This window comes from Octopus sinensis, linkage group LG1 (assembly GCF_006345805.1).
Source record: "Octopus sinensis linkage group LG1, ASM634580v1, whole genome shotgun sequence".
NCBI classification, from domain to species: Eukaryota; Metazoa; Mollusca; class Cephalopoda; order Octopoda; family Octopodidae; genus Octopus; species Octopus sinensis.
Genome location: NC_042997.1, coordinates 205,917,387 through 205,932,847, shown reverse-complemented (window position 1 = coordinate 205,932,847; position 15,461 = coordinate 205,917,387). Strand labels below are relative to the sequence as shown.

Here is a 15,461-nt window from a genome sequence, read left to right as displayed (position 1 = left end):
ACTCTGCCAACAACTGTAACCAATCCAAAACAACTCTCAACGAACTATAACAACTTCTCAACAATTTCCTGCAACTCCATGAACTCACGAACGACACCTTTCAACTTCCTGCAATTTCTCATCTCTTGCTCTCAGTCAAACACGCTGCTACTTATATGAGTTTGACCAGTCCATTCTCACAGGGGGTGTCATGATTCTCGCCATAACACTCTATCCATTTTTGGCCAGTACACGTAGCTATACATTAAAGTTTTCATCCTTGAAATACCAGGATGTCCAACATGGAATTCCCTCAACATTTTCTTTTGCAATGCTTCCCGTATTACTACTCTCTGGGCATACAATTTATACACCATCACAAATTGAGTATAGGTTTACATCTTGCTTTTGTTTCACACCAATCTTGTTCCTATTTACTCTCCTGTCTACAGTATTATTTTCATTTCTGTTATGAATTTCCACATTTCATTTTATGTCTTCTAGTGTCACCAGTAATTCACTTAACAATCCCACAATACATTTTTTATTTCTTCTTCTGCTGTTAAATGGCTCACAGTGTTTCAGTGTCCTTCTAGACAAACCATCCACATTCCCTAGTTTTTTCATGGTAAATATTCCATTTTGTAGTCATACTTCAATTATGAAATGCCCCACTGCTGTTATCTATTCACTGAGTGTGTTGATATTCCTTTTTTAGAACCATATATTGAGAGTAGTGGGCGATGATCCATTTGTAGAGCGAAACTACTTTCATGAATAAAAGAAAAAATTACATCAACCGAATATATAATCCTGTGTGGAAAGTCCTTTGTAGAATTTTATTGATTTGAAAATTTTAGTTTGATGTGTTCAATATTATGAGAGTATCATTACTCAACATATTCGTTTTATATTGAAACTATAATTAAAAGTAAAAGACAGGCAGACCTGTGCATGTGTTTATCATTGGCACAATGACCCTCCCAAGACACACAACATAGATTTTGTTTTAGAATTGAACTATATATTTGTTTTATTATTCTGTAATATGCATTTACATGGTAAAGACTCAGTTTTCTTTTCGTTTTAGATAGAAATTACATTTGTAACAAGTTCCCTCTATCAATCAAACAAAGATGGTAAAATATTCCATTTACTTTCCCTCTTTCCAATGTTTAGAAACTGAAGGAATGGTCAAATACTGGAATCAGTTTCACTGATAAAACATCATCTCTAATATTTCTGATTTCCTGCCTGATAACCATCATTCCTGACAAATTTCTTCCTTTCCTGATAAATGTGAGAAACCAAAAGGCAAAATCTGGGAAGAAATAAAAGATATAAACAGGTGCAGACAAGGCTGTGTGCTAACAAGTTTGCTTCCCAACCACAGGATTCTGGGTTCAGTCCCACTGTGTGGCACCTTGGGTGAGAATCTTCTACTGTAGCCTCAGTTCGGCCGAGGCGTTGTGAGTGAATTTGGTAGATGGAAACTGAAAGAAGCCCAGTATGTGTGTGTGTGTGACTGTTTGTTATCCGCCACTATTTGATGACTGGTCTCAGTATGTTTATGTTCCTGTAACTTAGCAGATCAGCAAAATGGGGTGATTAAATGTTACCACGCTTACAAAAGTGAGAAGCACTGGGGTCGATTCTTTTGACGCAAAAAGATCTTCAAGGTGGTGCCCCAGCATGGCCTGAGTCATTAGACTAAAACGTTTAAAACACAAAAGATATACCAATCCTATTAACAAAACAAAATTCAAGAAATCTTTTTCAGAACAAATCAAACTTGAAGAAACTTACCAATTTCATTTTCGCAATACACAAGAAAAGTTCCAGGTTTTCTTCCAGGGAAGACATGTAGAATTTCTAATTTCCCGTTCTCTTCCAAAAAAGCAATTAACATTTCTTCAGACATGTCTTTGGGGCCATTTGACACAATCATTGCATCTTCTTGCCAGACTAGATTTTCTGCATCTGAAAATCAAAATAGCAGAAGAAATTTCAAAATATAATTGAGAATATAAAGTAATTATTTAAGAGTGGAAGGCATGGTTGTATTGGCGTTGAAGTGTCTAACCAGGTCAGAGACATTCCGACCATAAATACCCCCAAGTGTCCTTCCTTCTTTAAGATGTTAGGTGGTACATGAAGAAGATTTAACTGCCTTTTCTAGCAGATCAAGTCATCACTTAGAGGCCCCTTTCTTTGCTTGATAGCCGAGAGGATTATGAGGTTCCCTGTACAATTAATTGGTTTTAGTTCAATCCCACTGTCCAACAGCACCTTGAGCAAGTATCTTCTACCACAGCCTGAAGATGACCAGAGCCTTGTGACTGATATTTAGAAGACAGAAACTGTGGACATCATAGGATTTGTGTGTGTGTGTGTGTGTGTGTGTGTGTGTGTGTGAGTTATCACCAAAAGGCATTACTTGGAGGAGGCAGTACTCAATGAAAAGCTTTATAACTAGTAGACCATTATGTAGATAGAGAAAGATTCTTCGGATTTGAGGTGACCTGTTGCCATCAAACATCAAGGCAAAATCCCTGCTGATTAATATAGAATGCAATAATTATGATGATGATGATGATTTCTTTTATTTGCCACAGGGGCGTCAGTGAGGGGCATTACTCAGACATTTTGCAATCTGTGGGGGGGGGTCATATAACGGATGAAGGGAAAGAAAGCACCAGTCAATGAACCCCACAGATCCAGGATCACCCTGACCATGAAGGGCACGAGTCCTCACCCCACTGCTGCCCTCCACTCACCAGGTGCATGCCTAAAGGAGCTTCATTCACCCTAATCATTCTTACCAGTCAGCCACCTTCCCTCTCCACCCTCAATTTCTTTTCCAAATGGAACTTTAAAAAAAAAAGGGATCTGGGTTTAACTTAAGTGGAAGGTGTCTTTCCTTAATTTTTTTCGGCCTCGTCCACCACACAAGCCCTTTCTCTCGGGAGAGAAACATCATCTGACCTGCTTTCTTAAAGGTCAGTGATGGGGTAATCCTCAAAACAGACTCAACTCATAGCCAGATCCTTCCTACATGTGCCAACAGCTGTTCAACATGACTCTGCAGATCAGAAATGCTTGGACACTGTACGAGGGCATCTCAGCCAGTCCCATCCATAGAGTTTATGCCAGCGCTGCTCCTCGATAGCCAGACCAAGAATTTCTGGAAACTACCTGTGCTAATTCCTGGCCTGAATGTCCTCCAAAGCAGACCAGATGCTTCATACTGGTCAACGCCTAATGTTTTCCTGAGAATGTCATTGCTCTTTCCTGCCAATAGATTTCTATATATTGCTAACATAGAACTTCCATGACCACAATACTTGATTGCCAGTGAATGCCAGATGACATTCCAGATGCCATGACTCTAATCTTGGTCTTTTTTTTTCTTGATCCCAGACTGCAGCTTCCATCCATCCCCCCACTTTTTCATGTTAGCATAAGTTAGACGGAGACTTTAATTTACAAAGGATTTCACAGAACAATATTCAGAGAGAGGGAACATATGTTTCTCTATCCATATTTCATGCCTCCATATCCTGTATCCTAGTTTGGTAGACTCACTTCTGCCATAACATTCCATTATGGCCCTTTTGTCATTCTGAGATCATCTTCTTCTCTACTTTGCAGAAGTATTCGAATAAACGACCAAGCCCACCTGGATGTACAGCAGGTCGCAAAAGGCTTTTCCTTGGGGATTCAGTGTTGTGATGATAATTTTTATTTGGCATTTCACTCATAAAGAGGACTGTGGTGTTTCAACCAAAAGCAACCATCTCTAAGGCAAAAGAGACCTACTTCCCGTTGTCGTAGACCTAACCCAATAAAGGGGACCTCTCTATCTTCTCTGGTCTCGGCAGGTACACATTATCATTACGGCTACTATCATGGACCAGTAGCACAGTGTACAACGATATGACAATAACAAGGCTGTCTTCAGCAGCAATAATAATAATAATAATAATAATAATAATAATAATAATAATAATAATGAAATACTGTCTGGATGGTCATTGATTCAAACTGAAACCCTCCACCTTTTGCCCGGTTTTTGTCCTGTAGGGTGATCAAATACAAAGAAAAACATTCATCTCGCAAAGTATCCACTGTGAGGTTGCTGGGTTTGACCCTGATGGCCTGTCCTTCATGGATATTGACCAATTTCTGGCCTACTACCATGGCTGCACTTTGATTCCTATTTCACTTCTGTGGACCCACCACCACCACCACCATACCCATTTGATGTTTAAAAACTCCTATTGTATTTTTATGATTAAATATTAGCAGAAAGACCACCCTCCGCGTGGTTTTCTGCTCGCCCCTTGATAATATGTTCACATTTGATTCCCAATTCTGATAATTATCTGAACGTGGCCGTAGCCAGCACCGCATCGACTGGCCTATGTGCTGGTGGCACGTAACAAACACCATCCGATCATGGCCATGCCAGCCTCGCCTGGCCTCCGTGTCGGTGGCACGTAAAAAGCACCATCCGAGTGTGGCTATTCGCCAGCCTTGTCTGGCACCTGTGTCGGTGGCACATAAAAAGCACCCACTACACTCACGGAGTGGTTGGTGTTAGGAAGGGCATCCAGCTGTAGAAACACTGCCAGATCTGACTGGCCTGGTGTAGCCTTCGGGCTTCCCAGACCCCAGTTGAACCGTCCAACCCATGCTAGCATGGAAAGCGGATGTTAAACGATGATGATGATGATGGTGATTATATTTTACGTCTAATTATTTCTTTGTATAATAGTGCTCACTTGCTTAGCACATATTGCTTTCATTATTTTATCACAGTCATAATCTCTCCTTTTTAAACAAACATCACAGTAGTCCAACAACAGAAGGAGAAGCAGTTTATCAAGTTTTACCTTCCCTTCCCCTCAAAGCAACATAGAGATTTCAATTCAGCAGCCCTTCTGTAAGCCTTGCAGTGTGTGTGTCAGAGAGAATGAGAGAGAAAACATTGCAAACAATGAATGAAATGAATATGAAATGAAAAAATTGAATAAATATAAAAAAGCATTATTACAGATGTATATGCCCCCAACTTTGTTGCCTCATGACATTCAGAAAAATGGATACGTTTTAACAAAATTTTCTACAAATACCGCTTAGATGTTGTGGCTTCAGGGATTTATGGGAAACAATTTTTCCGAGGGGGTGGAAAGAGGAGTTTCAGAAAATTCATACAATCTGACTTTTTTCCCTCATAATGTTCACAGAGATATGTATCTTTTAATGAAAATTCATACAAATCCCTTTCGAACGGCATAGATTATGATTATAAAGAAATTTGTGGGGGAAATTTTTTCAGGGATTTTCCCCATTTTTTTAAGCCACAGCCTTCGAAATGATGGGGTTGGGGGAGGGGTATCTTTGTATGAAAATGTTTTGGAAATTCTTTTTTTTTTACACCCCCTCCCTCATCATCCCACACCAGACTGTTTTGGCCAATGTTTTTTTGCCACTTCAAAACCATTGGAAGAGTATTTTCAGTAACAAAATAAAGGAAAAAAAGGGAAAAGTCAGTGATTTAAGGGCAATTTGGCTGTTGTTTCTAGCACATCCAAAGACAACCCTCCTCGTTTCTTTATCCCTCTCATGTGTATTGATGCTTTTCGATATTTTTCCCCCATAAATACATTTATATGCCATAAAAGAGAAAATCTGAGAAATTATGAATTTTTGGCAACCCCACTCCCTGCCCCTGATTGTTTCTGTTTAGAATTTAAAATATTGGAGAGCCTGAGAAGGTCATTGCTGGCATTTATCCATAGTAATTTTAAAAAATTATGGAGATTTGCTTGCACAGCAAATGACTTGACCTGAGATCATTTGCTGAAACACAAACAATTGCAGTGTAGAAGATGTTGTAAGCTATTCAAGAGCACACAAAAACTGTTAGTTTCAGAGCACTACTTAAATCCTGAAGTCCCACTTAAATACAGAGGTCCCAATGCATCTATGTAATGATATGAAGGGGAGGGTTAGTTTTTAGGGTTAGGGTTAGGGCTACGGTGTCATTACATGTCCACACAGCATACATGTTTTGTAAGTAACACCTGTATTTAAAGAGTAACATTAAGGGACCTCTGTATTTAAGAACTACCAGTTTTTCTTCAACATTAAAATTTCATTTGTGTCTTTTAGTACTTTTAGTAATTATTACATACCTAATTAATAAGCAGCTTTCTCAATTATAGCATAGATTATTAGGAATTATATAAAAATTGTTAAGATATTTTGTGTACTGTATATAACCAATTTCTTAACAACTAAATTCTATTCAAAATGAATGATCACAAGTAAAATTAGTCATAAATATACAAGTATATCATCATCATCATTTAATGTCCGCTTTCCATGCTGTCATGGGTTGGACGGTTTGACTGAGGACTGGCGAGCCAGATGACTGCACCAGGCTCCAATCTTGCCAGGCAGAGTTTCTCCAGCTGGATGCCCTTCCTGATGCCAACCACTCTGAGAGTGCAGTGGGTGCTTTTTACAGGCCACAAGCATGGGGGCTGGACAAGCAGCACTGGCATCGACCATGCTCGAATGCTGCTTTTTAATATAAGGTAGTACTTTAGTGTTAATTTCTTTAATGCAAGTCTGGTGGTTGGTGCTGCTTTGCTAGTTTTAAATTGTTCTGCTCTTGTGTTGTCAATGATAATTGAAGATCACCTTTTTCTACAATGTCGATTCAATTATGAGCTGTTCACAGTAAATTAGCGACATGGCTGAAACCAGATTCAACAAGGTAAGATAAAGGAAAAGCAGTAAAGTACAACTGCACTCCCCCACCAGAATAATGGATACTTTGTAGCAGTGTCATTTTTTTTACCATACATTACGTTCTCCATCTTTAAATCTTGCTTGAAATATTTCATCGTTCTGCAATTCAATGAGATTCTCCTGCAAACAGATATCTACACCAGCAACATGAAATGTCACCCAACGTGGTATATTTAACTGCAGCAGGTCATTAAACTGACCTTGATATCATTATGCAAGCTTTTCAAATGTTCAGTAAACAAGGTCATCATCGTGCAGATTACTGTTAATTGATTCCAAACAGGGAAATTCTAATAATACACAGCATACAATATTTATTTCCTAGAGCTGTACTTTCCTCAGAAAAGCAGCAATTGCTCCTTTGGAGGATTGGAGATCAAAGTTTTCTCCTTGAAGCTGTTTGTCAGATATATATCTTATCAGATTATCTCAGCTTATGCCCCTCAGCCAGGGCTACCTGATGAACAGAATGACCGATTTCATGACACCCTCTTGCAGACTATCTCGTTGATGAATGAAAGGGACCTTCTCTTTGTGGCTGGCAACTTCAATGGGCATGTTGGACAACGTGCAAGGGCTTCCATGGTGTACATGGATTTGGTTCCTGCAATGAGGAGGGAACAAGGATACTGGAGTTCTGTGATGCAAATGATCTTATGGTCTGTAATACTAATTTCAGAAAACCTGCCAGTCACAAATTCACCCACTGGTTTGGTGGACGCACTAATCAGATTGACTACATCCTTGCCAAGAAACAGGAAAGATGGCAACTTATAAATGCCAAAACCATCCTAGGTGAAGAATACACCAGCACAACATAGGTTAGTAGTTATTGACTTTAGGATCAGGGTTAAATGGATGCCCAGAAGATGACCAGTATAGAAAAGCAGGGTCTGGAAGCTTAATGATCCTGCAAATGGACAGAGATTTAGAGACATATTACTTGAAACTTTTGACAAAATAGGGGAGCATATAGCATCGCATGATGTGGAAGACAACTGCAAGTTTCTATGGGACAACCTGCTGAGGGCTACTGACCAGATCTGTGGATGGTGCAAAGTCCCCTCTCAACCCAAGGTAACATGGTGTTGGAACAATGTAGTTGACAGGGCCATTAATGAAAAGAAACAGGCATAGGAGGACTGGAAGAACAGTGGCAGCAGGGAATTCTATCAGATTGCCAGAAGGGAAGCCAGGAGACAGGTTTATTTAGCCAGAGGAGAAGCTGATAAGAAGAAATTTGCCAATGTCCTGTGTCATGAAGACCAAAGACTTGAAGTATTTCGTGTTGCAAGACAGTGTGTGAGAGAGAATCATGATGTCACAGGAGAGAAATGTGTCTGCATCGATGATGGCTCATTTGCATTTAATGAGGTTGCAAGGAAGGAGACTTGGAGACACCACTCTGTAAGGTTGCTAAATGAAGAGAATGAATGGGAGAAAGAGAGTCTGCCAAATGTCGACCCAACAGAGGGATTAGCTATCTGAATTAAAAAAAAACCTTGGTAGATAAAGCAATTAAGGGTATGAAGGCTGGGAAAGCCCCTGGCCCATCAGGAATCACTGCAGAGATGCTTAAAATACTTGGCAGTGTAGTCTAGTCTTCCATATAGTCAATTAGGTGATACATTAAGGAGTCATACCTATGACAACATATTTTTTCAGAGGCATACGACTGGTTTCAATTGTCTTAGCAGCTGCATAAATCATTTCATTTAATTCAGTGAGATCTGGTTTTAGTTCTTGTATAATTTCCTTTGTTACATAGTTTCCAATTTTAATTTGTTTTCTATTTTGGATTACATTTGAGAATTTATGAAGGGGTTCTCTATCATGCATATTGTTGTGCCTTGCAACTGCAAGGTTATTCAAGATTTTCTGCTTCAGTTCTATCATAGACTCTCTATGTTCTTCAGTAAAGGTGCAGTCTTCAAACACTGTTTCTTTACCACTTACCTTGTTATCTTTCTCAGGTTCATTACAATTTATTTCTCCAGACGTTTGCGTATTCTGGTCAGATGGCAGTCTTCTAATGGAGACTCGTGTAGAGTTGCTCTCTTCGTCTGGTTCTTCATTTCCTTGTTGTCTTATATTTAAGTCTTTTTTCTGCTGCTCACTTGATTGTGGTTATTTCACTATCTGTGAGTCTTTTATTTCTGAAGATATCCCTCCTAACATTTGCTAACTTGTTTTCCTCCAAATATAGTCTGTTGTCTTGATTTCGTGTTCTCCATATTTGATAAGAGCATGTGGTGTGTTTCATTTCAGATGATCAGCCTAATGCATAATACGAGGCATACATTACTTCTGTATACTCTTCTTGGGTCCATTCTGTCTGTGGTGGTGGACTTGGAGGGCTTGAGTTGGGGCAGTTCCCATTCAAGTGACCATCCAGGTTTATATTCAGAGAAGAGTTTGTGCCAGTGGATGACTTTTCGACCCCAGGCTGGCTCTCTCCTGGGGGGAAGTGCTTCTAGATTGACCATAGGACAAGCGATTTGGTGTATTGTTTTAGTTTTCCTTTGTGTTTTGTGAGACATATCAGTGCTACACTAAAATTATTAGTATTGAGTGCTGTATTGTGGCAGATGTAGAGCCGGTTGTTGTCTCTGCCACTAATGTCATTAATGCCATTAGTTACTTTAACCTTGCTTTTACAGCTTTGCTCATCGTTAGTTACCACCAATACTGCCTTGATCTGTATGGTTGTGGTTAACCTTTGTAGCCATGGTGACAGTATAACTGTTATTTATTTAAAACTACCATCTTTGCTCCTACTACAGTGTGGTATTATTAAATGTTGTTTGGTTTCGACTTTTGTCTTGTACTTGAGATAATCATAAATATGTAAAGGTTGAGGAAGACAGACCAAATTCTACAGATCTGTAAATAGGATCAGCAGATGGTAAGACGGTCAACAATGGGCTTTCACATTCCTGTATGATCAGGAGACAAAAGAAGCTTCACACCCTTGGGGTCAGTAGAGGTCAAATGTGTTTACTACTACTTGCAATGGAGAGTGCTGACCTTGAACTTGAAAGGAATCAGTTCACCTTGTTATTATTTTAATTACTGATAGGGAAAAAATTATATATATACTAGCAGTATCGCCCGACGTTGCTCGGGTTTGTTTCAACCCTTTAGAATTGGAATTTTTGAAAATTAAAATTTTGCATTATGTAGCTTGTTATTCTCTTTAAGTGAACATTTTTCTGGTTGAAATACACTGAAAAATGGCGACACAGCAGTCAAAAAATCGTATAAAATAGGGATTTTCATAGAAAAAAAGCACCTTTTTTATGTAAATAATTTTTGGTGTTAACATGGTCCGATTTGAATTTTTTTCTTCTACTGAAGGAAGAGCAAGCCTTCTTCTACCATACTCTCAATTTTGGTCAACTTGTGCTGCAGGGTCTCGGAGGAGATAGTGTTAGTTGAAGGCTACCAAACCTGCCACACACAGACAACTTCAGCTTCATATATATAGAGAGATATACCGACGTTCACATCATTGAATATTTGAATTTCTGAACTTTTTTGTTAATTCAAAAAAATTTTTCTTCTCTTTTTGATTTGCAGTTTTCACAATTGTGTCGTTTGTATATATTGGCAGGTGCTTCCTCCATAATTTTTATCGTGCATTTCTATTGTTGCAATAAAAAGTATGTTTACAGATTCAAGCAGTGAGGAAAAGAGAGGTAAAATTCTCACAGAAAATTGTAGATATTAAAGTTATGAATTTTCTAAAGATGATTGTTTATACATCTAACCATAGAAAGCTATAGAGTATGTTTACATTTTTGAATACTCAGGGAGAAAAGAAAGGAAAGAAAAGGAGGGTAAAATTTTCAAAGAAAATTGTAGGTTTTAAAATTTACTAGAGACGATTGTTTGTATGTCTGAACAGAGAAAACTGTAGTGTTCTTAGAATAAAGAGGATGTTTACATTTTCGAATACTCAGGGAGAAAGGAAAGGATGGGTATTCACAGAAGTTGTAGATGTTAAAGTTTTTAAAGCTGATCGTTTGTGTGTTCGAAAACTGTAGGTATGTAAGCTTCTTATTTTGAGAGAAATTTAAAATACTTGCAGGAAATTGTAGATATTCCAGTCTTTGAGAGTTATTTTTTCAGTTGTCCTGCTGGGTTGTTTCTGTGTCTTCAGCTGCTGAATGGTCAGAGCAGGGAAGAACACATCCAGGTGCTGTCAATAGCTGACACTCTTCCATTATTGTTATTATTATTATTATTATTATTATTATTATTATTATTATTATTCTATGTTTGACTTTTGCTTTGTATTTGTACAAGTTGGCTCCAAGTCTCACACAGAGACCTCAAGAGACAACAAGTTAGAAGTTCATGTTGGTGTTATACCTAGGGTATCATATATTTGGTTTTGCACATAGTATTGTTCTAGAGAATGTTTAAGAAAACATAAGAAAATTATGAATTTGTTTTAAAATTTGAGATTACTTAGACAGTATTTTATGTAGGGTATGGGCAGTTCCCATGAGCACTATCTTTTGAATTTCTACCATTTTGGTGTTTCCTGGTATCTGAGCTAGGGAGCAATCAGCCCCTTTTTCAGGGTTATTTTTCAGTTGTCTTGCTGCTTTGTATTAGTGTTTCTGTGCCTCTGGCTGCTGACTGGTCAGAGCAGTGAAGAACATGTCCAACTGCTGTCAATAGCTGGTCGTTGTAGTCATCTTCTTCTTCTTTGTATTATTATTATTATTATTATTATTATTATTATTATTATTATTTATAGTTTCTTTTCATGAATACTTTATTTCAGCTGCCTTGGTACCGGGCATCCTCCAGAGACCAAGAGTAGCAAGGGCAATTTTGTTTTGCTGTGCATTTTAGATGGAGAGTGCTTTCTGTAGTGTATGGGCTGTACCCATGAAAGTAATCTTTTATAGTTCACAGAGATTGGAGTTACAAAGGAGTTACTTTATATAATTCTCAGCTCCCTTCTTTATCATTCCCAAGGCACCAAATACTACTGGTATTATCGTAGAGCTAAGCTTCCACATTTTTGTGATTTCAATTTGCAGATCTTTACAGTGAGAAAGCTTTTCGCATTCCTTTCTTGAGACATTTTGATCTTGTGGGACAGACATATCTATTAAGACAGACAAGTTCCTCTGTTGTTGTCCTTGATCACAGTGTCTGGTTGATTGGAGTCAATTTTTCTGTCTGTTTGTATTGGGAAGTTCCAGAGAATGGTGATGCCTTTGCCATTTACTACATCCTCTGGATGGTGCTTGTACAACTTATCATGGGATTTAATTTTGTAGGTATTTTAGAAGCAATCCGGTGCATGTACTGACCTAGTTTGTCATGTTTTATTGGGTTCTCCTTTTCACCGAGGACTGAGCAGCCAGAAACAGCATGATCAATTGTCTCTGTGAATTTCCTCCAAATCCATCTTTAAGGACATTTGCTTGGTAGATAAGCTCTGATCTTGCTCTGCAATAGCAAAACCTTCTGTTTCCCCCTTTCAGACCTGTCCCTTGCAGCCATTGGCGTGTTAGATTTTGATCAATATCTGGCTTGGACAGGCGGTGAGGGTATTTTCCAGGCAGGAGTTTACCCTTCCAGTTGTCTTCCATGTTATTCATGCAAGCCTTCTTTGCTTTTTGTTTGATGTCTTTTGCATCAGTGATAGGTTTGTCACCATTTGGATCTCTTTGCTCTTTCTGATTGTTAATTTCTAAATCAGGAGAAGCAATGGTAGGTCTGTCAGTAGTTGGGTGTCTTTGGTCATTCTTATTGTTAGCTTGTAGGTCAAGAGACTTTTTTTTTATTCTTGACTAAGATTCATGACCGAAGCTTGCTTGGAATCTTCATGCTTCAGTGAAGTTCATGAGAGCACATCACTTGTTGTATTAAGGTTCATTTCAAGGCCTATTATTGCTGATTTGAAGGATAGCTCAAGCTGTATCAGGCCTCTTCTGCCTATTTTTCTTGGGAGATAAATCCTGTCTACATCTGATTTTGGATGGTGCATTCGGTACCTTGTAATGATTTTACTGGTCTTTCCATCCATATTCTGTATGTCAGTGAGATTCCACTTAATGATATCAAAGCTATATGTGGTTACTGGTAGGGCCAAAGAATTGATTGCATTAATTCCTTTAGCAGCATTTAATTCTGAGTTTAGGACCATTCTTACCCTTTGGTAGTATTCCTTGCAGATTTTCTCTTTTATTTTAGAGTGCTGGATACCATCACCTTCATTGGTTCCCAGATATTTGTATACTTCAGTTTGGTCTAGGTTTCAAATAGCACTGGTAATATCAAGTTCTATGTTTTCTGCCCTTATGAACTTCCCTGCCTTGAAAGTAGCCTTGGCACATTTATCAAGTCCGAATTCCATGCCTATATCAGAGCTGAATTCCTTGACAATATTCAGGAGCTCTTCTAATTCTTTGTTGTTTTTGGCAGTTTTAGATCATCCATATAGAGCTGCTGATTAATTTTCTGGTCAAACATCTTACATCCTCTCTTAGCATTATTCACTTGTGTGGATAAAGGGAACAGAGCGAGGCAGAAGAGTAATGGTGAAAGATACCACAGGTGATATTGATGTCTGGTGAGGTGGTATATCCTTGTATTTGGTTTAAAATGAAGCTGGTTCTCCACAAATTCATGATTATTTTAAAAAGTTCACAATTGTTGGAGCTGTCTTGTAAACTTCCAGGGCCTTGATGATTCATGCATGGGGGACACTGTCACAAGCCTTCTTGCAATCTATCCAAGTGGTGCTAAGGTTTCTGCATTTGGATTTGCAATTTTCAATGACCATTTTATCAATCATTAATTGGTCCTTACATCCATATGAACTCCTTTTACATCCCTTTTGTTGTGCCACTGGGAGTAACTTCCAAGAATTCATATACTCTATTCACTATCATAGATGTTAACAGTTTATATATGGTGGTGAGGCATGGTATGGGTTGGTATTTTGCGGGGTTAGTAGTTTCTTTTGTTTTTGGTGCAGCAAGTCTTAATAAACCTTTATCAGTGGTGATATGACGTCATGATCATGTTGACTAAATAGCTATAATTATTAGTTTCCCATTGGTTAAAATTACTACCCATATTTGAATTCTAACTTTTGCCAAAGAGAAATCTTTCATGAAATACAATTCTTAGAATTCAGATATTAGCAGTTATAAAAACCTTGATTTTGGGGAAATATATCAGTATTTATTGGTCTTCTACTTGATTCCATGACACTTTCTTGAGATATTGGTCATTGTCATGCCAAGTCTTGTCTAATTCAACTATTTTGAATTGTTGTTTAAAAGTCTTTCTAGTTTAGTAATGAAAGAATTAGATAATTCAATCTTCATGTCATAAACTCTCTACAACAGTTTTCTTTTGACTTCTCTTATAAAAATATATTGTAAATATTAAATGTATGTAAATTAATTGATTTAGTAAATAATTTCTTTTTCTTCATTTTCTTCAACCTGTTGATGAAATTTATTTCTGCAACTATTGAAACTGTTATTATAGCGGTGAAAAAGAGTGAGCTTTCTTATATTCAACATGTACATTCAGCGACCTGGTGTGTATAACTCACCACAGTGTTTAGATAGTCTAAGCTAGAATTTATGTATGGTGATAAAATACTTATAATTAAGTTATAAGTGACAGATTTATCACCACAGATTCCTGCTAAATAAATATTTATATTTATTATATTTTGAAGTCGAACATATTATAAACAGATTAAATTATCTAACGGTTATAGGTTATTTCCCACTGTTATAAATTGCCACTCATCATTTTTCTCAATACCCATGCTGTTATAAATTGGTGACCAACTGACATGGATTCCAAATTCTACCCTGGAGAATAATCACCATTATAAATTGAGGAACATTCAAGGCATGAGATGCGGGAATGCGACAATTAGTCTGTTATATTTTATGGCATACTCCAAAAATCATTATTACAGGATTTTGAAGAATTACCCTGAATTTACAAAACCATTAGCTCTAAACACCAAATGTGTTCATTCAGTCAGTCATCACATTGTGACCCATGGACCACCAAGTTTTTCCAAACCTTGTAGACTATATCAAGAGAAATTAAAGATTGCTAAGGCCACATTTTGTCACATGTTAGACCTCAGAATAATTCAGCCTTCTAGCAGTACTTGGTCTACACTTTTAGTTTTGGTAAAAAAAAATCTCACAGACTGGCATCCATGCAGAGATTTTAGACAGCTTAATGCAAAAACACTACAAGATAACTATTCTATTCCACATATCCATGATTTTGCAGCTTCATTGAGTGGTTGTAATAACATTTTGAAAATAGATTTAGTTAGAGCATACAATCAAATTCTTGTTGAAGAGAATGATATACCAAAAACTACAATTACAACTCCGTTTCACTTGTATGAATTATTTTGTATGCCTTTTGGATTGAGGATTCAGAGATTCATTGACAAAGTAACAAAAGATTTACCTTTTGTATTTGCTAATATAGACGATATTCTCATTGCTAGTCCGCCAGAAGAAGTTCATGAAAATCACTTAAAACATATTTTTGAAAGACTGACTAAATATGGTATAGTGATAAATCCATCAAAGTGTGTTTTCAGTGAACGCACTGTATCTTTTTTAGGTCATCTCATTGAT

General features: G+C 37.6%; 1 protein-coding gene across 1 annotated transcript in view; it reads right to left on the bottom strand.

The window, feature by feature from the left end:
- LOC115232391 overlaps nt 1–15,461 on the bottom strand; it is a 51,634-nt gene that overhangs the window by 21,855 nt on the left and 14,318 nt on the right. The window contains exon 3 of the mRNA XM_029802251.2: nt 1,786–1,959. Within this exon, the coding sequence (XP_029658111.1) occupies nt 1,786–1,959 (174 nt within the window). The remainder of the gene's footprint in view (nt 1–1,785; nt 1,960–15,461) is intronic.